Source organism: Danio rerio, chromosome 23 (assembly GCF_052040795.2).
Source record: "Danio rerio strain M-AB ecotype USA chromosome 23, GRCz13ab, whole genome shotgun sequence".
Classification (NCBI taxonomy): Eukaryota; Metazoa; Chordata; class Actinopteri; order Cypriniformes; family Danionidae; genus Danio; species Danio rerio.
Window position 1 is genome coordinate 11,290,600 of NC_141043.1, and position 22,426 is coordinate 11,313,025.

The window sequence follows — 22,426 nt, forward strand, 5'->3', positions numbered from 1 at the left end:
ACATGGGTGCGTCAAAATAGAGCCCTTAATGTTTCTATACCTTTTTCCAGAGGGCAAGAGTACGAAAAAAAAACTTCTCACATCTCATATCACACATTTTCTTATAATTTTCCTTATCATCTGCTGTTCATGTAACTCTGCTAGACTCCACAGAGGCAAACCAATAATCTTGGAGGTTATTATTGCTACTATTATTACTAGGGATGTCCAGATCCGATCACTTGACCTCCTGATCAGGACTCAAATATATATGTATATATATATATAAAAATAGAAAACACGGAAGCAGCTAGAAGCGGAAAGTGCAGATGTCTGCGGTCTGGAGGTATTATAAAGTTGATGACAACAACATTAGCCCCTTTCACACATACAGATTTTTCTGGAAAATTACCGGCAATTGTCCGGAAAGGTCTGTATGTGTGAATAGGCCCTTTTTGAAAATACTGGTAAATTCGTTCCGGCTATTTTCCGGAAGGAGAAGTTGTAACATTACCGGTAATTTGCCGGAATGCTGCACTGTGTGAAAGCAGAAGGAAGATTGCCGGAAAGAGCGCGTTCACGTCTAGAATGCGCTGACGTAAGACATCTACTCCAGCCAATCAGAACATTCAGATACATTCACATCCATGCTGTTAAGGAAAAAAAAAATCTTTGAATATTTTTCCAGTCACATTTAGCTGCTAAATGTTAGTCAGATAACGTTTCAATATTCCTTCTTAATGCCAACTGTGTAAAAATGATCTATAAAATGCTTATGATAAGCCATCGTTTGTTTAACTTTAAGCTCTGACGCGTGTGCACATGAAGCAGCACACACACATTTTATGAACATTTTGACATGTAAAAGTGTTTCTCTATATGCTTTCATCGAAGTTGTTCACAATACTTATTCATTCATAGAGTTTGTAATGTGGTCAAATGTTTACAATTACAACAAGTGCAGTTGTTTAGAGGTAATTTCTGGTAATGATGTCAGAATTTACCTGTATTTTGAAATGAATGCTTGAATGGTCTTTTCTGGAAAAATTCTGTAACATCCTCGCATGTGTGAGCAAAGCTTTTTAATTTTCTGGTAAAGTCATTCCGGAAATTTTCTGGATATTTACAGGTATCACTGTGTGAAAGGAGCTATTGTGATAGCAAACTTTGATATATGTAAACTTGGGTATTTTAAGTTGATTAAAATACTATTTGTTTTTATATTAAATTATTTTATATATGTTTACTGTTGCACTAAAATCCAAAAGTGAAGAAATTAAGTCATTTTTTACTTGATTGTTTAAGCTACCTCACAGAAATGCTCTGCTTGATAACAGAGTTGTTGAATGTTAAAATAAGGTAAATTAAATAAAAAATAAGGATCATCCTTAATCTGTTTTTTCGCTCTTCTTTATTCTTTTTTTGTGTATTAGAGAAGTATCGGATCGGGTTTCGGTAACGGTAAATACTCAAAATCAAATGACTCAGACTCGACTCGAGAGCATAAAAAACTGATTGGGACATGCCTAATTATTACTTTTAGTGATATTAAAATTTTTTTTTTTTTAAAGCAATGCGTTACTTTACTTAATACTTAAAGTTATATTATTATGTAACTCGCGTTACTTGTAATGTATTATCCTAATACTGCATGTAAATATGTAAAAATAATACAAAACATGGCTTTGTCATGGTGTTACAGTGGTGCAATGGGTAGCACAATTGGCTCAGTGGAGTTTGCATGTTCTCCCTGTGTTTGCGTAGGTTTCCTCCGAGTGCTCTGGTTTCCCCCACAGTCCAAAAGTTTGCGCTATAGGTGAATTGGGTAAGCTAAATTTTCCATAGTGTATGTCTGTTACTAAGAATGTATGGATGTTTCCAAGTGATGGGTTGCAGCTGGAAGGGCATCGGCTGTGTAAAACATATGCTGGATATAGTTGGCGGTTCATTCCACTGTGGCGATCCCTGATTATTAAAGGGACTAAGCCGAAAAGAAAATTATTGAATGAATGAATGGCTCCGTTTTGATTTCAATATCCTGTTCAACAACAAATCTGACAATTCTAAATACAGTACATTACCTGAAAAAAAGCAAATAATCATCTTTTATTCCAACAAATTCCAACTGAATGAATTGCTTCACCAAGGGTATACTCACGGGACTTTTTAGTGGTCACATTGATGGTTGGAGACAGGGGACCAGTACCCGCTGTGTTGAAAGCGCTCACTGTCAGGAAATACTGCGTGTATCCTCTCAGACCACTGATGTTCACCTTGTCCTGATTGGCAGACACCCTGACTTTGCCCATGGTCTCTGGTTTTGTATCGTCCTCCCAGTACACCACCTGATTTTAAAAGCAAGAGAGAGAAAACAAAAGTCTCACAGATATAATGCTACGCTGCCATTATTTTCAGTGCAGGAAGCATTATACAGGAGGATTTCACTCTTTTATTTTATATCTCCACACTGTGGGTTTGGGGTGACATGGATGAAGAGTTTCATAGAGGAATGTGTAATGTGTTCTCTGTGTCCTCAAAAAGGATAAAGGCGAGTCATTTTTTTCGCCCATACTGCAGTGAGGGCCTCCTATGCATACGGTAAGAACCGTGAACCCTATTCTTATTTCCAAATGGAGCGTTTCCATGGGTACAGAAGGAACTTTGAGGTGCAGCGTGGGAGATGACAGGCTCTGACAGAAGCCATGGTGCATTTCAAAAAACGGACAGAGAGTCATTTCCATTTAGAAGGAGGGACGCACCTCATAGCCCAACACTCTTTCTGTTGAAACGCTGAGGATGTGCCAGCTCACTTCAATTTCAGTGGCGGAGATGCTTCTGGCCCACACGCCGTCTGGAACACCACTGGGTTCTGAGAGGAAAGATAAAAAGAGAGAAAAAAAGATTAATGAATAAAGACAGAAGAGAGGAAAAGAGACGGGATGATACCAGACAAGCTGGGACTAGATAACATAAGCTGAGAGAAAATGAGAAAAGAAGAAAGATGAAAACAAAAGCGATGAGTAGAGATAGATGAGGAGAAAGAAAAATTACAAAATGAGGAGCGATGAGACAAAGCAAGATGAAAAGATACAAGGTAAGGAGAAATTACAAAAATACAAATTGAGAAGAGATGAGACAAGACAAAATAAAAAGAAATGAGATGAGACAAAACAAAAAGAGCTAAGAGACAAATCAACATGAGAAGATAGAAGACACAAATGAGTAGGTAAAAGATGAGAAAAAGCAAGATAAAAAGAAAAAAAACATTAGATAAGAAAAATTAAACTGAGACAAGACGAGAAAAGACAGATTGAGGAGACAAAAATGATTGAGGAGACAAAACAAAAAAGACAAGATGAGAAGCGATGAGACGAGACAAAGAGAAGAGACGAGATGAAACAAGACGAAAAGAAATAACAAATCAAGATGAGAAGATAGGAGATAAAAATGAGAAGGTAAGAGATGAGACAAAGCTATATATATATATATATATATATATATATATATATATATATATATATATATATATATATATATATTATATATATTATATATTAATTATTATTAGATAAGACAAGTTGAGCTGAGAAGAGACAAGACGAGAAAAGACAGATTGAGGAGACAAAACAAAAAAGACAAGATGAGAAGAGATGAGACAAGACCAAAAAGAGACAAGATGAGATGAGTCAAGACAAAAAATAAGAGACGAGATGGGACTGGACAAGACAAGACAAAAAGAGCTAAAAGACAAATCAATATAAGAAGAGAGGAGACAAAAATGAGAAGATAAGACACGAGACAAAGAATTATAAAACAAAGAGATGAGATGAGACAAGTAGAGCTGAGAAGAAACAAAATGAGAAAAGACTAAATAAGGAGACAAAACAAAAAAGGACAAGATGAAAAGAGATGAGATGAGACAAAAAAGAGAGGAGATGAGATGGGACAAGAAAAAAAGAGAAGAGACGAGATGGAACAAGACAAGACAAGACAAGACAAAAAGAGCTAAGAGACAAATCAAGATAAGAAGATAGGAAACAAAAAATGAGAAGATAAGAGATGAGACGAAGCAATAAAAAAAGAAAAGAGATGAGACAAGTAGAGCTGAGAAGAGACAAGACAAGAAAAGACAAAATAAGGAGACAAAAAAAGTCAAGATGAAAAGAGATGAGACAAAAAAGAGAAGAGATGAGATGAGATGAGACAAGACAAAAAGAGCTATGAGACAAATCAAGACGAGAAGATAGAAGACAAAAAAAGAGATGAGACAAAGCAATATAAAAATAAAAAAGATGAGACAAGTAGAGCTGAGAAGAGACAAAATGAAAAAAGACAAAATATAGAGACAAAAAAAAGACAAGATGAGAAGAGATGAGACAAGACAAAAAAGAGAAGAGACGAGATAGGACAAGACAAGACAAAAAGAGCTAAAAGACAAATCAAGAGAAGATAGGAGACAAAAAATGAGAAGATAAGACACGAGACAAAGCAATATAAAAAGAAAAGAGATGAGATGAAACAAGTAGAGCTGAGAAGAGACAAGATGAGAAAAGACAGAGCAAGGAGACAAAAAAAGACAAGATGAGAAGTGATGATAAAAGACAAAAAGAGAAGAGACAAGAGGAGAAAATATAAAAAAGGAGACACAATAAAAAAGGTGGGATGAAATTAGACAAGCTTAAATAAAAAGGAGATGAAAGAAGAAGTGATGAGATAAGTACAGCTGAGAAGAGAAAAGACAAGATAACAAGACAGGATTAAAAACACAAGACAAAAAGAGGCAAGATGAGAAAGGTCAAGAAGAGGAGACACAAAAAAGACAAGATGAGCAAAGATGAGACAAGAAGAGATGAAAAGAGAAGAGACCAGATAAGACAAGACGAGAACAGATAAGACAAGACATAATGAAAAGATCAGCAATGAGATGAGACTAGATAAAATGAAAAGAAACAAGACAAGCAGAGTTAAGAAGAAGATGAGAAAAGACAAGATTAAGAGACACAATAAAAAGACAAGATGAGAACAGATGAGACAAGACAAGATGAAAAGTTCAGAAATTAGATGACAAGATGACATAAAAAGAGACATGTAGAGTTGAGAAGAGAAGATGGGAAAAGACAAGATGAAGAGAAATAATAAAAAGACAAGATGAGAACAGATGAGACAAGACAAGATAAAAAAATCTGAAATTAAATGAGACAAGATGAAAAGAGACAAGACAAGTAGAGTTGAGTTGAGAGGAAAAGATGAGAAAAGCCGAGATGAAAAGGCATAATAAAATACAATATGAGAACAGATGAGACAAGACAAGATAAAAAGATCAGAAATGAGATTAAATGAAATGAGATAAAAAAGACAAGTATAGTGAGAAGAGAAGAGGAGAAAAGACAAAATGAAGAGACATTAAAAAAGACAAGATCAAAACAGATGAGACAAGACAAGATAAAAAGATCAGAAATGAGATGAAATGAGACGAGAAGAGACAAGACAAGCAGAGTTTAGAGGAGAAAATGAGAAAAGATGAGATGAAGAGACATAATAAAAAGACAAGATGAGAACACATGAGACAAGACAGGTTTAAAAAATCAGAAACGAGATGGGATGAGATAAGATGAGAAGAGACAAGACAAGAAGAGTTGAGAAGAGAAGATGAGAAAAGACAAGATGAAAAGACAATAAAAAGACAAGATGAGAACAGATGAGACAAGACAAGATAAATAGATTAAAATGAGATTAGATGAGATGAAAAGAGACAAGATAAGTAGAGTTGAGGAGAGAAGATGAGAAAAATACAGATTAAGAGACACAATAAAAAGATAAGATGAGAACAGATGAGACAAGACAAGATGAAAAGATCAGAATTGAGATGAGACAAGATAAAATGAAAAAGAGACAAGACAAGCACAGATGAGAAGAGAAGATGAGAAAAGATGAGATTAAGAGACACAATAAAGAAGACAAGATGAGAAAAGATGAGACAAGACAAGATAAAAATATCAGAAATGAGACGAGATGAAAAAAGACAAGACAAGCAGAGTTTAGAGGAGAAAATGAGAAAAGACGAGATGGAAAGAAAGGAGATGAGATGAAGTTAGATGAGACTGGACAACAAGAAAAAACAACAGGAGAGACAGGATGAGAAAAGACAAGATGGCATGAAGTAAGAGAATGAGAAGAGACCAAAAGAAGATGGAATGAAGAGAGATGTAAACAAGATAAACTGAATGAGAATAGATGAGACAAGAGACAAGACCACGAGAGAATGAGACCAAAAATAAGACAAAACAATTGAGGCAAAAAAAGAAGATGATAGAAGAAATCAGAAGAGACAAAACAAGATGCAACAATATTAAAAGTCCACTGAAAAAGAAAAGAGAATATGAGATTATGAGAAAATGAGACAAGACTGAAAAAAAGAGACAAGATAAAATGAGACTAGACTGAACAACAAGAAGAAATAGGAGAGACAACATGGCATGAAGACAGAAAAATGAGAGACTGAAAGAGAATGGATTTCAGAGAGATGTAAACAAGACAATCTGAATGAGAATAGATGAGACAAGAGACAAGACCACAAGAGAATGAGATTCAAATGAGACAAAACTAAAATGATAGAGGCGAAAAAAGATGGAATAAATCAAAAGAGATGAGAAGATACAAAACAAGACATAACAAGATGCTAAAGGTTCAACGAAAAAGAAAAAAGCAAGGAAAGAGAATAAGAGATGGTGAGAAAATGAGACAAATTGAAGAAAAAAGACGAGATGAAATGAGACGAGACTGGAAAACAAACAACAAACAAACAACAACAACAAAAAAAAAACAGGAGAGACAAGATGAGAAGAGACAAGATAGCATTAGACAGAAAAAGTAGAGAAGTTAGACAGAAAGAGAAGAGATCAAAAGAAGATGGAATGAAGATAGATATAAACAAGACTACAGTAGTTGAATGAGAATAGACAAGACAAGAGACAAGACCACGAGAGAATGAGACCAAAACGAGACAAAACAAACATTTGAGGCGAAGGAAAAAGATGATGGAAGAAATCCGAAGAGATAAGAAGAGACAAAAGACACAACAAGAGATGCTAAAAATCTACTGAAAAAAGAAAAGAGAATATGAGATTTTGAGAAAATGAGACAAGACTAAAAGAAAAGAGATGAGATGAAATGAGATGTGGCAGGACAAGAACAGAATAGAATACAAGAGATGACTAAAAATGAAAAAGGATGAAAAAATTAAGACAACGAACCAGCGGATAGAAAAAGCAGACAACAAATGACAATAGACAAGACCATAGAAGAAATAAAACATGAAATATACTGTGTGTAGCCAAAATCTGGAGTTGTAAGAGCCCTAAAGAGGAGACAAGACAAAAACAGTGAAATGAGACAAGACTTGAGAAACAGAAATGAGAATGAAAAGGGATGTAAACAAGACAAAATGAAACAAGACTTCGAGAAGTGAAGTAGGATGCAACAAAGAGGAAGACAAAATGACAAGAGGAGGAGTGAAGAGACAAGACAAGATTAGAAGAGTAGAGACAAGATGTGAAGCACAATCTTCAATGCGCAAATTGGATGCTGGAGAAAAATCATTTGTAAATGACTGATGCAAAATCTTTTGTCTCTATAACAGTAAATTACCGGCTTTTATTTAATAGGATAGTTGAGTGACACAAAGGAATAATATCTGTACAAGAATTCAATTAACGCTGTAGCTTCCTGACATTCCACTATCTGCCCGTCACTCCGCACTGTAATAGCACATCTCCAACAGATACTAACTAGATGAAGGATTCTCACACCACTGCTTCAAATGCTAAGCGCACTACTCAAGGCATTTCAGAGCTAAAACCACCTGACATTTACAGGACAACATTACGCACAGCCATTACAGTACATGCTTTACTCTTACAATAAATGGAAAACTGAGCCTTTGAGATTCAAAATACCAAATATATCTCCTGAAAGAACAGGAAATTGGAAGAAACTAACAGTATTATCCAAGTTTATAATATCTACATCTCTTTTTAACTTGACCTATCTGTAAATCATTAATTTTTCTGTTCATTCATTAATTCATTCATTCATTCATTCATTTTTCCTTCAGCTTAATCCCTTAATTAATCAGGGGTCGCCACAGTGGAATGAACAGCCAAGTATATCCAGCATGTTATACACATCGGATGGCCTTCCAGCTGCAATCCAGTACTGGGAAACATGCATACACACTCATTCACACACACATATACAATACAGATAATTTAGTTTACTAAATTTACCTATAGCGCATGTCTTTGGACTGTGCAGGAAACCGAAACACCCAGTGGAAACCCACGCGAGCATGGGTAGAACATGTAAACACACAGAAATCGCAACTGACCCAGCCAGGACTCTAACCAATAAGCTAACCAATAAGCCACTGCATCGCCCTTTTTTGTATCTCCTATAAGAAAATGGTAAATTGCTGTTAAAATTACAGTTCATTTCCACCAATATTGTTGGAAAAACCAATACAATTATACATCATATACTGTAAGTTTCAGCATTTCACCATTTTGCAAATTACCAAATATATTTATTTTCAAAAAAAAAAAAAAAAAAAAAAAAAATATATATATATATATATATATATATATATATATATATTAACAAACATAGATTGCCACTCGTAATGTTGAAACCAATATTTTTTAAAACACTATATGGTCGAAATATGTTTTATAATCATTTAGCACAATGCCAAATATACACCTTTAATATTAGATAAAAAATGTAAATCTTTGTTAAACAGAAAAGAAATTGTTGCACATTGCATCGAGAAACCAATAAAATTTAGGGGTGTCAAAATTAATTGTTTCTTCGATGCAGACGCGGACAATTTGGTGTTGGTTTAGTAATAGATCATAATCGGTTATTATATACTGATGTCATTACTCATATTTGCGCTATGTCTCAGTAGCTTACTATGGCGAAGGAGGTGAGCGCGAGTATTTACAACACTTCAACTATTTAAAAACTCACAAACTGTGCTCAATTTCACTGCATGTCTTTCACAGACACTTACAGCAGAAGCCTTGATTTTACTGCGATCGAGAAAGTGAAAGTTCCCCTTTTCTGAGGCCCATTTGACCTGCTGGTGTGACTTTTCCTCTCCTCTTCGCTGTTACAACGATCCTTCTGGATATTGACACGTGTGCGTGTCTGCAGAATTTTAATGGATCAGCTGTGATTGTCGCTGCCGTTTATCATGGGTGAACAGCGACAAAAGCGTTAAAGCCAATCGCAGCCCTTTCTGTTGAACGCATGACCAATCATAGGGGTGTAAGAACGGACTCACTAGACAATGCCCAGTAGGTGAGCGGGATATTTGTTTTGATTATTTGCTATAAATGCTCATGTTGTTCTGTCCATGTACTTCAATTTATAAAGGTACTGTTCATATATCTGACTGACTGTATTAAAGGACAAAATTGTATTACAAATAGTATATAACCATATTTATACATTTTAATACAAGAATTGTTGTGATGTGAAAAAACACAAAATATTATAAAATATAAAACGGTGTATGGAAAGCATCGTAAATGCACCGTGATGCACCAAGATATCGAATTGAACTGAATCAATGACATGATAATCGTAACCGAACTGTTATGTGTAGGTTCATACCTCTAATAAAATTATTTCAAAACTTTCTATGATCTAAACCTGTCTTTGCTGTGATCATTCTTCTTAAAAACATGTTCCTCAAGAATCTATTTTGGGGCAGATTTTATTGTATGTTTATGTACTGTAGTTCCAGAAGATGCAATTAGGGGCCAATCACACCGAATGCAGTTTATGCATTGAGAGGCACCTCTTTTGAAGAGTGAGCATTTTGTGCGCAGCTTATGCCCCCTGCGTGCCTCATGTTTTAACCTCCTGCTGCGCCTCGCGTATTTGACCTTGCGCTCTGTGGACTCCGAGCGGAAAAAGCATATAACGTCTCTGGAATCTTTTTCAGACTTCAATCAAATGAAAGCAGAGGCGGGGTTTCCGTTAAGGCGCCTGCCGTGTTTGTGTAGTCAAGACAACAAGAGAGACTTTTGAGGATGGAGGAGACACTTGTTGTTGCTGTTTTGGGTTATCCAGAGCTGTATGACTTCAAATCATGAATATCACAATATTATTAGTTATTAAAATTATATTAATATCAACAGCAACACTTTCACACAATACCCAGCTGATTCAGTCATTGCCTAGCGACATAAGAAAGCACAACACGTTTCTTTTTTTCTTGTCAACAAAAAAGTTTGGTGCACCTTGCTTTTTTGGAACATAATGGCGCGTTTGGTGTGATCGGCCCCTTAGGCTCCAACATTAAAAGTTAAAACGGTTCCTCTTTAACAGTCCATTACTCTAAACAGTCTAAATCTAAGCTAAAAACCAATAAGACTAACAATATTATTGTTTTTTAAAGCTTTGTATTTTTAAAATGAGATGACGGCACTAATATTTATAGGGTTGGTAGAAGAGATATTGCATCTAAATTGGTCCTTTAAATAAAATACATAAACAAACAAACAAACAAACAAACAAACAAATAAAGTCTCGAATATAAATTCTGTTAAGAATACTGTTTCTAAAACAACAGAAAATTGCCAAGTTGTGTCAGAAAAACCAATTAAATTATTTATAAACATTCTAAGGCGACACAGGAAGGTTGCTGGTTCGAGTTCCGGTTGGGTCAGTTGTCATTTCTGTGTGGAGTTTGTACGTTCTTCATGTATTCACGTGGGTTTTCTCCAGGTGCTCCGGTATCCCCCAGTTAAAAAAAAACATGCAGTATGGGTGAATTGAATAAACTAAATAAGCCGTAGTGTTTGAGTGTGGAGGAGTGTTTCCTACTGGTTTGCAGCTGGAAGGGCATTTGCTGTGTAAAACATATGCTGGATAATTTGGCGGTTCATTCCGCTGTGGGGACCCCAGATTAATAAAGGGACTAAGCCAACAAAAAAATGAATGAAGGAATGAATGAATGAATTTAAATCTCTCTTTGCTTTTGGCATGCTGGAAACAAGCCCAAGAAAAAAAAGGTGTTGCTCATGAATCTAAACTTTAAAAGTTGCAATGGATTCCTTGTTATCATCTTTTAATTAATTTCAACATACTGTAATTAGTGCTAAAACCAATAAGACTAAAATATTATTGTTTTAAAAGCTTATCATTTTTAAAATGCAATGATAGCACTGATATTTACTACATTGGTTCTTTAAATGAAATACATAAACAAACAAATAAATTCCCAAATATAAATTCGGTTAAGAAAACTATTTCTCAAAGAACAGAAAAATGGCAAGTTGTGCTGGAGAAACCAATTAAATTATTTAAAAACATTCTACAATCTAAATCTCTTTTTGCTTTTGGCATGCTGGAAACAAGCCCAAGGGAAAAAGAAGTTGTTCCTCAGGAATCTACACTGGGACAGATTTAATTTTATGTTTATTTAGTTAAAGCAAAGTTACAATTAGGCTCCAACTTAAAAATGCAATGGATTTCTTATAAACATCTTTTCATTTATTTCAATGTAATTACAGCTAAAAACCAATAAGACTAAAACTATAATTTTTTACAAGCTTTGTATGGTTAAAATACTTGATAGTTTTGGCAGAAGAGAACAAATACACATTCTGATGAAAAAAATATTTCTAAAATAACATAAAAAATTGGCACCAGTAGTGTTGTAGAAAGCAATAAGATTATACAACATAATATAATCTAAATCTTTAGCCTCTTTTGCTTAACGATTACTTATAAAATGCCATTTTCTTTCAGCACTGCACATAATAAAGTGCTGGTGGTAAAGGAATCAATTCCTGCCTCTGCTCTTTGAAAGTGTTATGCACCTTACAATAGACGGATAAATACAAAAAGAAAAAAGAGAAATCCATTGAGAAAAATGTAGCCTTTTTCCCAATGTGATTGACAGTCTCACCATTCTCGGCCGAGAACACAATGGTAACAGGGCTGAACGGTCCCTGGCCTTTGGTGTTGTAGGCGCCCACTTTGACGCTAAATGGAGAAAATGGCAGGATGCTCTCATTTCGGTACACATAACGGGACTGCGTCGGAACAGAGGTGACAGCATGCGTCCAGTTGACTTCCCCCAACGGCCGGAAAGCGATGATGTAGCCAAAACCATCTCCGTTTTGCAGGTCTTCAGGCACAGGCTGGGAGGGAAACAAAAAACTGTAGTGATATTAAAACATACAGACCAGATTCAGCCTTAAGTGCACACCCAGTGCCTTTCCAAATCCCACACAGTTTTCGCAAAGTGATGCAACCTCTGGAGAGCGCAAATGAGCCGCTTTCTAATATACAACCAAATCTGAATTGAATGCCATTACGGGAGTAAAGGGCCCAGATGGAAAACAGGCTTGGCTTTGACTGAGGTAATAAACACCCCATTCAATTCCTTTTAATTAGCCAAAACTATTACCTCGCACAGAGGGAGTGATAATATAGACAGATGACTTACCTCCCATGTTATTACTAACTCTGACTTGGAGCCACCCCCACCTCCGACATCGGTGGGGGCCGTGTCAGGAACTGCGTACAAGAAAATAAAGCAAAAATAAAAATTCAATACAGCATAGAGATACAGCTCCCGCCTTGCTCATTGTTTCTTTTCTTTTTCTTTTCCTCAAAGCCTCATTATCAGTATCAAATGAAACAAAGCTCTGGTCCCTTAGCAACTGCTTTTAAAAGATTCTGTGGGCAGCGGCTGAGTTAACTGGCTTTGTTTCTAGTAAATTTCACCATTTGCCAGCAGTCTCTCAACAACAATGCTTGAAGAATTCATTCTATAACGTACAAAGAGACACTTGAGCATCGAGTGCACTGAAATCGTATCGCTTCATCATGGAATCTTTGAAGAACGCGGCCACTAAAACATTGGTGGATTCACTTTCAGACAGGACACCCACGAGACCATCTGATGTGTAAAACTGGATAGCCCTTTCTCAAATTGGCAAGCTGTGTTCTGATTGGCTGACTGATGCGGTTTATGTTCACAATGTACCTTTGGAAAATGAAATTATCATTCGCTTGCCAATGTAAACATCGCAAATGTTGGCAAGTCCATTGATGATTTGATCCTCAAATGGTTATATCAGAACAATTTCACTTTTGGACTACCAACAAAACATGATTTTGCAGTTTTTTTTTTTGCTTCTTGTTAACCAAGTCAACAAAGTTACTGACGAAAACGTAAAGTGATTCATGATTTCGATAATTTTTTAAAATGGAAAATGGTGGCAAATGTATGTCATCACAGTAATTAAATGAATTATTTAAATATAACCCAGCAGGCACATAATGTCATAAGATGTCAATATTAGGTTATATTTAGGTTGTGATGTCAGGTGACCAAAATTTAATGTCTAGTCAGTGTCTAAGGACATTATTTTGACGTCCAATAACAACGTCAAATGACATTGATATTTGATTGATGTTAGATTGTGTTGGAAAGTGACCAAAATACAATGTTTAGCCAACATATGAAACCAACGTCATATTGACATCAAATACTGACATTCATTTGTCAGGTATGCCAATCAAAATCCAACATCTGAAAGACTGCTGTAACATCATCAGATGTTGATATTTGATTGATTTTTGGTTGAATGCTGGACATTGACGTCAACCTGAAGTTTGGTTCTAACGTCAACCCAAACCCAACCTAAAATTTAACGTCCCCAAGATGTTGGGGTGTAATGTCAATCTAACGTCATGTTGACGTCATGTGCCTGCTGGGAAGCATACTGTAATTGAAAATATGCTTAGGAAACTTGCTGCACAAGATATTAACTAACAATAACCTTAATGAGTTAGAGTGTGTGTTTGTTTTTAGATTCTAGGTATGGACTCATTTGTTCCCGTAGTTACTTTTTATGTATCTTAAGTGTAGTTTTTTGTTATTCTATGCACTGATATTTAAATTCTGCTATTTTTATTTTCCTTTTGTGCTTTCTAAAAGCACAGAACATACATTTCTCCACTTGAGGGCATGGACAGTATTCAAAACAAAGACCTAGTTTGATGATACCGTGAACGAGTGTGGAATCATGGGAGTTGTTGTTTTCCTACATTATATCCTACAAGACTTATGTCCCTAGTTTTAGTGGTTTTAGAATATTTTTATGAAAAAATTTTTACAAAATTGATTGAAAAATTGTACATGTTGTGCCTTCAAAAGGTCAGCATATAGATGACGATGTTGTTAAAATGATCTGCATTCACATGGTCTTCTAATCTGCTTTTTGTTTTGCTCATCAAATATGTATGCAAGTAACTATGACTAATTCACCTGAATTGCCTTTTTGCTCTTTGCATTGTTTAACAAAGATACATAACAACTATGTTCTTTGTCTTTTATCCCCTCAAAATGTTAATGTGTAAATGCATGGTTCAAATAAATGGAGGTTTTTGTTGAGAATGCTACTTATATATGTCCCTTCATTCCTATGACTACTGGCTAAGTTTCTTAGTTGTGTCTAGTTTAGTTCCTAATTTAAATATGCTCTGTTTATTGATGGATACTGCATTTGTTTACATGCAACCTATGACTTTTTTTTCTCCTGTTTTTTTTTTTTGGACTTTCCTGTTCTATATGAAAAAAAAAATCTCAAATTATCCTTATCTCTGCACCCTTAAGAAATAAATTCTCATAGTTTATACTGTAGTTAGTAATGTTACAAATGGTATATGTTAAAAGTATTTTAATGCAACTAAAAAGTCAACTAATAAGTCAGAATGGCATGTTGTGAATGTTCTATTTCTGTAAAACTGCACTAAAATACAAACAATAAATGACTAAACCTTAAGATCAGCATGAAACGAAAGTAAAGATTGTCCTTTTTGTCCCCATATCATGATGAACATTCAATTGAATTGGTCATGAAGCCTGATTTTACAAGAAATAAATAAAATAAAAAGCAGGCATGGCACCCAACTCCATTTACACAAAAATGACGGATATCTCTTGGATTTGTTTAATATTGATGTTTTGGTTCATATGTTAAAAATTATTTCACACTTGCATCAACTAAATTGTTATTTTCATCAAGTAAAATAAACTCTGAATGTAATTACCTAAATTAAATGAATATAAACACAATTTGAAGTATATTTGTCTGACTTTAATGAGACTTTTATTTCTAATTGTGTATAAATGAACACCGTCAGAGTCTTACCTGCATCTTCAGTTCTTGTTTTAAGAGAAGCAGGGCTCGGTTCGCCCACACCGACGCTGTTTCTAGCCAGCACTCGGAACTCAAACTCCACCCATGCGTTCAGATCCACCACCGTCGCGGTCAAGGTATTGCCATCAATCACCTCCGGGACTGAAAGCAAACAGAAAAGCCACGGTTTAACCGTAAAGACCTGGATTACACAGCGCTGAAAAGTCAACAACAGAAGCCCAATTTTGAGCCAATGTTTACAGTAAGCCGGAAATGTCAGGAAACATAGAGAAGAAAAAAAAAATTCAATTCCATGTCTCTTTCTGGGTGGGATGTTGTTCCAATGAATTCGAACAGCGGGGCAAGAGACCAGATTAAGTCATTTTGCGTTAGGACTTAGAGACCCTTATATGCACTCAAAGCAAGCATAAGCTTCTTTTTTAAAAGCACATGAGACGTGCTATGGTAATTTCAGTCTCCCGCTGAATTGATGCTCCGCTTGACTAGCTTTAGCTAATCCTGTATTGTTACCCGTGTTCACCGCTTGCCAGCCCACTGTGAAAGCCGTCTTGGCCTGGATGATATAGCTTGTGATGGGGCTGCCGTTATCCTGGCCGGGTCTCCAGGAAAGCTGAGCCGTGCTGTCCGTGATCTCTTCCACTGTTACACCATCTGGAGCTCCTGGGGGACCTGATTCAATCAGACAATTAGTGGCGAATTAGCAATTAGAGATGAAGTTACCTTCGCCGACACCTAACCTCGCTCACCTCCTGCCAGGAAGCCTTTCGCTTATCGGCCCACTAAGCTCTGTGATATAAGTCGGGTCTCTAAAAGGTGTTATTACATTTTAAGCTGTTGCTTTTGTGGGAACACTAGATCTCTTTGAGAGTCATAGTAAAGCTTTTCCGAGGCTTGAGCTGTTTTCTTAACAGCTACGACACAATTCTTTTGAAAAGCTGCAAGCAGGCATTTCTCTGCACTGCTTTAATTGGTTCTTCCAATTAAAAATGTGCAAAGAATTGTCTTCCTTTGTCAAATTCACAGGCTTTTGGGGAGAAATATAAGCATAATGGTTTGTGGTTTTGTCAGGTCAGGTCATTGTGTCCTGCATGTCTTTTATAAGATCAGACACTCATTTCTTTCTCACTTTAAAGGTAATTGTTATATATAAAGAAGACATCTTAGATTTTTTTCTCTTTCAGTTTGGTTTTGGTGGTTTAATGTGAGAATTTTGCATGCGTTTTCAGTCAAGCTAATTTTTACACAAGTAACTTTAAACCAAAGCCTTCCATTAATATTAAATAACTCCTGACACTAGTTCTAGTTCAACAGTTTCTGTTAGTTTAATTGCCACATTTTTATACCATTTTAACATATATTAAACTGAAGGTAATGTATTAAGAAAATGTGAAGAGTTCAGATGCAAAAGCCGTTAAACGCCACTTCCGAGATTATATAATGACATTGAGCGAATGCTTTAGGCATGTAGTACATGTTTAACAAATCATTTTGAATCAAATCAAGTGTCAGCCCATTCAGAAATAACAGTTTGTTGGCAAAAGCCTCTAAACGCCACTTGCCTTTGACAGCAAAAAAATGCTACTGTATGTTTTGAGAAACAATCTGAAGGTGCGAATCGAATCATATGTTTTCAATGTATAGCAGTGCAATGATAAGCCAACTTTAATGAGGAGAGTATTTTATTTCGATTCAGATTTTAAAAGATGGTGTTAGATGAACTGCATTATGAGAAAATAAAACATAATGTACTATAAGAGATACGTCACTAGCTTGTGCACAAGCCAGGATAATGAAAACAAAGAAAGCACCATTTTTAAATACACAGCCGAGACATGACATCATAATAATATATACATATAATAACAAGCCATGGTCGACCCGAGCTTAAACAACCCTTGTCGTCTTCTTGATACATAGCTACAAAGCCAAGAAGAAGAGCAGATTCTACCCCGGGCCCCTCAGTTGTTTACAAGACCCTCTAAAGTGCGAGTGGTTTCATTTTCTCATTAGAGCTCGCTTCGCATTTATATGTGAAATTACAAACTTCTTAAACTCATGCTAATAATGTGTGCGTGATTATTGAAGTGCTACTGACATCCGATCCTTTCAGAAACGGACAAACGTGACAGTAAAGCATGAAAAAACAAAGGAGAACCTGAAAAAAACAAAGGAGCAAATAATTCTTTCAGCATCCTAAAACTGCCATGTTTAACTATTATCATCACCTTTTGGACTGTTATGAACTTGAAATGATGGAATTACTTTCTAACAGAAGTTACATGTGCTCGTGAGGAATAAAGATGCAGATGAGAGTTTTGATCTGACTGTGGGCTAAGTTGCGGGTTGTTTTTGAACTCAGATAAGGACTAAATACAATAAATACTAAATATAAATACATATAAATACATATCAGAGACTGTAAAGGGCTGTATGTGTTCACATTTTTGCATTTATTTATTTATTTTTAATAATTGCAGAGGTTGCAGTAGGCTATTTTGCATTATCATTAATCTGCAGTTATAATCAAATCATGTTCATAGAAAAGTTAGTATTAACATTTATACAGTATTTATGTGTATAAAGCATTTGTTTTGTGAGAAGTGCTTCTCATATGATATGTGAACAACCCATACAGTTTTACTTTGACATTTCCTCGAGCGAGAATGATGTAGACTGCAACTTTGTCATACACCACGCCACCATTGGTACCCTTTTGGCAGTTGAAACGCAAGACTGATAAAGGTTGACAGTACTGACCTGTACCGTACTGTACTGTTCCACTCAGTGGAAACGGGCCATTAGTTGACTGACTTATGTATTTTTAATTTTAGGTGGTTTGTGTAATGTGTTTTATGTTTGGTAAAATAATTTTTTATTGCATCTTTAGTGCTTTTCAACTAATTGTCTTGTTCCGATAGGTGGGTTTAGAGGTTTATGCAAATAAAGCACAGGTGAATTTAGCTGTTTTTGATGCAAAAAAAAATCTACCTTCTTAAAAATCAAAGAATTGTCTAAAGTGACATTTATAAAAAAAAACAAAAAAAAAACATTATTTTATTTACTAGCTAATAACCCTATAACTACACATACAATGAAACTGCACAACCTACTCAGGAGCCTAATAAAAATGCTCATTTTACAAGAAAAGAGGTCTGATGGATTTAGAGGGCTTTGCATATAAACTCTTCATGTACTTCAAAAGTTATTTTCAGATATAATATTGTAAATGACACTTGTATACTGTAACTAGGTAGCTTTCAGTGCATTATTAATGACTCAATTTATCTCCATTAATGTGTCCAGTTTTAAAACGAATGATTCCTTGATCTATGTCTACATATGCCTGACAAATATTAACTAAAGTTACACTGAAAGACATTCTAGTTTTAGTCATGGTAAAACTATCTAAAATGTGAATTGTTCTGATGCTTAAAAACATATTTTGAACTACATTTTCTTTTTGTTATAAACAACCTCCCAAATAAAAGAGGCTCATGGTTCAGTTATAGGCCCCATTATAAAAAAAAAACAAAAAAAAAAACACTGATTTAATTCATAGATTTAGTTAGGCCAACTGTATTATATGCTCACAACAGTCAGTTTATACTTGTATTTTCTGGATGGCCATTGGTAATTTCACATCCTGCTTCTACACCCTTATAAACCATTGTTACAAGCTCCGGCAGTAAAAGTTGGCATGTCAATCTAATTTCAATTGAAAGTTATTGATCTTGCTAAAACCCATTTGTGACCTTTGATAAACAGCTTTGAAATGTTCCTCTAATTAACTCTAATGGAACACGTAATAACAGATCAATTCAAAAGACAGATGCATTTCCTTGGCAAAGCATTCCCATCTTTCATCTATCAGCTTCACTTTCCAAATCCCCAACCCTACGCTACTGTTCTGAAGTTTTGAATTGTTGTGATTTTTAAGGTTGTTTTTGGTCATCAAGACATCATTCATCAGATTCAAAATACATCCAAAACAGTAATATTAAGACATTTAGAAAAAACTATGTTTTACATAATATGTTTTATATTATTTATACAGTAAGTCTTAATTCCACATGATGCATCATAAACCATTCTAACAAGCTGAAAGAGGTTTAGGAAACAGAGTTTGAAAACATTTGTTCTGCTTCATCTTACAAAAACAAAACAAAAAAAAAGCAGTAAAATTGACAATATAACTTGCAATTTTGGTTGCCAATAAATTGCACTGCAAATTACAATGTGATGCAGTTTTACAGCACAATTGATAATTTACAGTGCGCTTGTAAATTTGACAGTTTTACTGGCAACCAAAATTGCAATTTTGTACCATTTAAACGTTTAGTTAAAAAATGCTTATATTTATGGACACATTAGGTTATAGTAAAGTTATAATAACCATGTTGTTATTTATTCCTTCAAAAAACGTTATAATTAAAATTAATCACAACTTTCACAAAACAAAATGTTTTCAACATTGATAAAACAATATGCGTTAATATATTTAACTTATAATTATTTAAAGGTTTTATAATATAATATAATATAATATAATATAATATAATATAATATAATATAATATAATATAATATAATATAATATAATATAATATAATATAAAAAACATTATTTATTAAATCATATTTTATTATAATAAAGTTGAATAATATAATATAATATAATATAATATAATATAATATAATATAATATAATATAATATAATATAATATAATATAATATAATAATTAATATTTATTTATTCATTCATTCATTTTCTTTTCAGCTTAGTCCCTTTATTAATCTGGGGTCGCCACAGCAGCATGAACTGCCAACTTATCCAGCATGTTTTTACGTAACGGATGCCCTTCTAACAATTTAGCAATTCAACCCATCTCTGGGAAACATGCACACACACTGAATAACACTCATACACTACGGACAATTTAGCCTACCCAATTCACCTGTGCATGTCTTTGGACCGTGGGGGAAACCGGAGCACCCGGAGGAAACCCATGCAAATGCAGGAAAACATGCAAACTCCACACAGAAATGCCAACTAACCCAGCTGACCTTCTTGCTGTGAGGCAACAGCACTACCTACTACGCCACTGCATAGCCTATAATATAATATAATATAATATAATATAATATAATATAATATAATATAATATAATATAATATAATATAATATAATATAATATAATATAATATAATATAATATAATATAATTTGTTTAATTATTGTTTAATAAATTGAGCACTTATAATAAATAGAGGAAGAAATCATTAATCTACAATGATTTCTGAATGACCATGTCACAGGAATAAATTACAGTTCAACAAATATTATGACAGAAAACTGTTATTAAAAAAGGCAATAATATTTCAAAATATTACTGTTTTAATAAATGCAGTTTTGTTACACAGAAGAGACTTGAAAAGACAGTAATGTACATCTGAAGCTCTCGCAAAATCGTCGGTCTCTTACCTTTGACGATTAAAATAGCAGCAGCTGATAAACTCTCAACATCTGTGTCCACCACACAAACGTACTTTCCAGCGTGTTTCAGCTGTATATTCCGAATCATCAGATCTCCAGATGTACTCTAGAGATATAAACACACACACACACACACACACACACACACACACACACACACACACACACACACACACACACACACACACACACACACACACACACACACACACACACACACACACACACACACACACACACACATATGCACATTACTATCTTCTCTGTCAAACCGGGACTATACAGTGACAGGAGGATGTGTCAGTTGTTTGCTGTAGTCACTGCGAGTGATTCAGTACATGTGGACACCCTGCTGGGTTTGGGAATGAAAACGTGGCCCAAATCCACATCTAATGGATGACTTTTGGCCAAGGCTGTGCGCTGCTGCATTTGAAATGTCCGTCATGGATAAACATTCCCTCCGGCCAAGCCTTGGGCTCCTTCGGCTCTGCAACAGAATCCGGCTTCCAAACTCACTTGCTAATTGGCTAATTAGAGCTTAATCACATTTAAGAGGTAGTGTGATTGGATTCAGTGTGCCGAAACCCCCGTGATACGAAAGCGCGCAAGTGATGAATGCTAAAATCCACACGCAACAATTAAATGCCTTTTTTAATCTAATAAAGATGAAGAAAGTTGTTTATAAAAGGGGACGTGAATTTTGTAAGTGCTTTATAAGGGGGAGAGATGGTGTTCTGTGAAAATCAGAAGAAGGTATAAATATTTATTGAGTGAAAAGAGGATCAGAAGCATCATATGCTGTAAGTTATGATCCCAATGAGCACTTTAATTAGTGTGCGGTACTTCCTGATCATTGTTTTTATATTTTTATATCTAGGGATGTTGGTTGATTAAAATCTTAAATCAGATTTATTATTTATTTGGGTTTTTAATCTCAAAATGTAGTATTATTGTTGTTATTATTGTGTTTTTGTTGTTTTATTACAAAAAAAAAAAAAAAAAACCCTGAGAAACAGACTCATTGGGAATATGTGCCCAGGGCTAGAGCTGTAATCGGGCAATAAAAGTTAGGCCCGATAGAGCCTGACAGAATTTGGCCTGAGACTCACAAGTAAATTTTAATTGACAGCTTTTTAAAGCTTTTTAAAGCACATGCAAAGAGCTCTTTTGCCTTTTTTTTAATGAATGAGTCGTTTATATGCACTAAAATATTAATATATTAACATAATTTATTCATAACAAATGTAGCTAAAGACCACTTAAAAGTTGGAACAAAAAAAATATATATATATGTCTTCTGTAACATCTCAGAACTCTAAATATAGGTACATCTTTAAATTGGCCTTTTATTTCGCCACTTCTCTTCACAATCTGGCTTTAAGGCGACGATGAAGGTCAATATTAAAAGTGTAATGCCAACATTATAATTTGGGTACGATTGTTTGTTCATCTTCCACCAGCCAAATACATCCATTTCATTTTCCATGACAGTGATTTCAATGTAGCGAGTGACATCCAGAAATAGAGCAAGGGTGTTTCTTTGGTGACACGGCTCTGACTCGCACGCTGAAAATGGCACATGTAAAACAAAAAACAGACCGCACTCCTACGTCAACTTGCGGTCGGTCTCAAAACCGCTGTAATTGGTCCACCGTTTTTATGTTGTTAAATTGAAAAAAAAAGGACTTAGTTTAATAATATCACCCC

General features: G+C 34.9%; 1 protein-coding gene across 2 annotated transcripts in view; it reads right to left on the reverse strand.

Annotated features, from left to right (window-relative positions):
* The window catches only part of cntn3a.2 (contactin 3a, tandem duplicate 2), a 220,622-nt gene that overhangs the window by 17,332 nt on the left and 180,864 nt on the right, over positions 1 to 22,426 (reverse strand). For both annotated transcript variants that reach the window (XM_087306662.1, XM_087306663.1), the window contains exons 14-20: positions 20,708 to 20,825; positions 15,738 to 15,896; positions 15,219 to 15,368; positions 12,503 to 12,573; positions 11,960 to 12,194; positions 2,739 to 2,848; positions 2,138 to 2,324 (exon numbers count right to left, since the gene is read on the reverse strand). In XM_087306662.1, the coding sequence (XP_087162788.1) occupies positions 2,138 to 2,324; positions 2,739 to 2,848; positions 11,960 to 12,194; positions 12,503 to 12,573; positions 15,219 to 15,368; positions 15,738 to 15,896; positions 20,708 to 20,825 (1,030 nt within the window). The remainder of the gene's footprint in view (positions 1 to 2,137; positions 2,325 to 2,738; positions 2,849 to 11,959; positions 12,195 to 12,502; positions 12,574 to 15,218; positions 15,369 to 15,737; positions 15,897 to 20,707; positions 20,826 to 22,426) is intronic.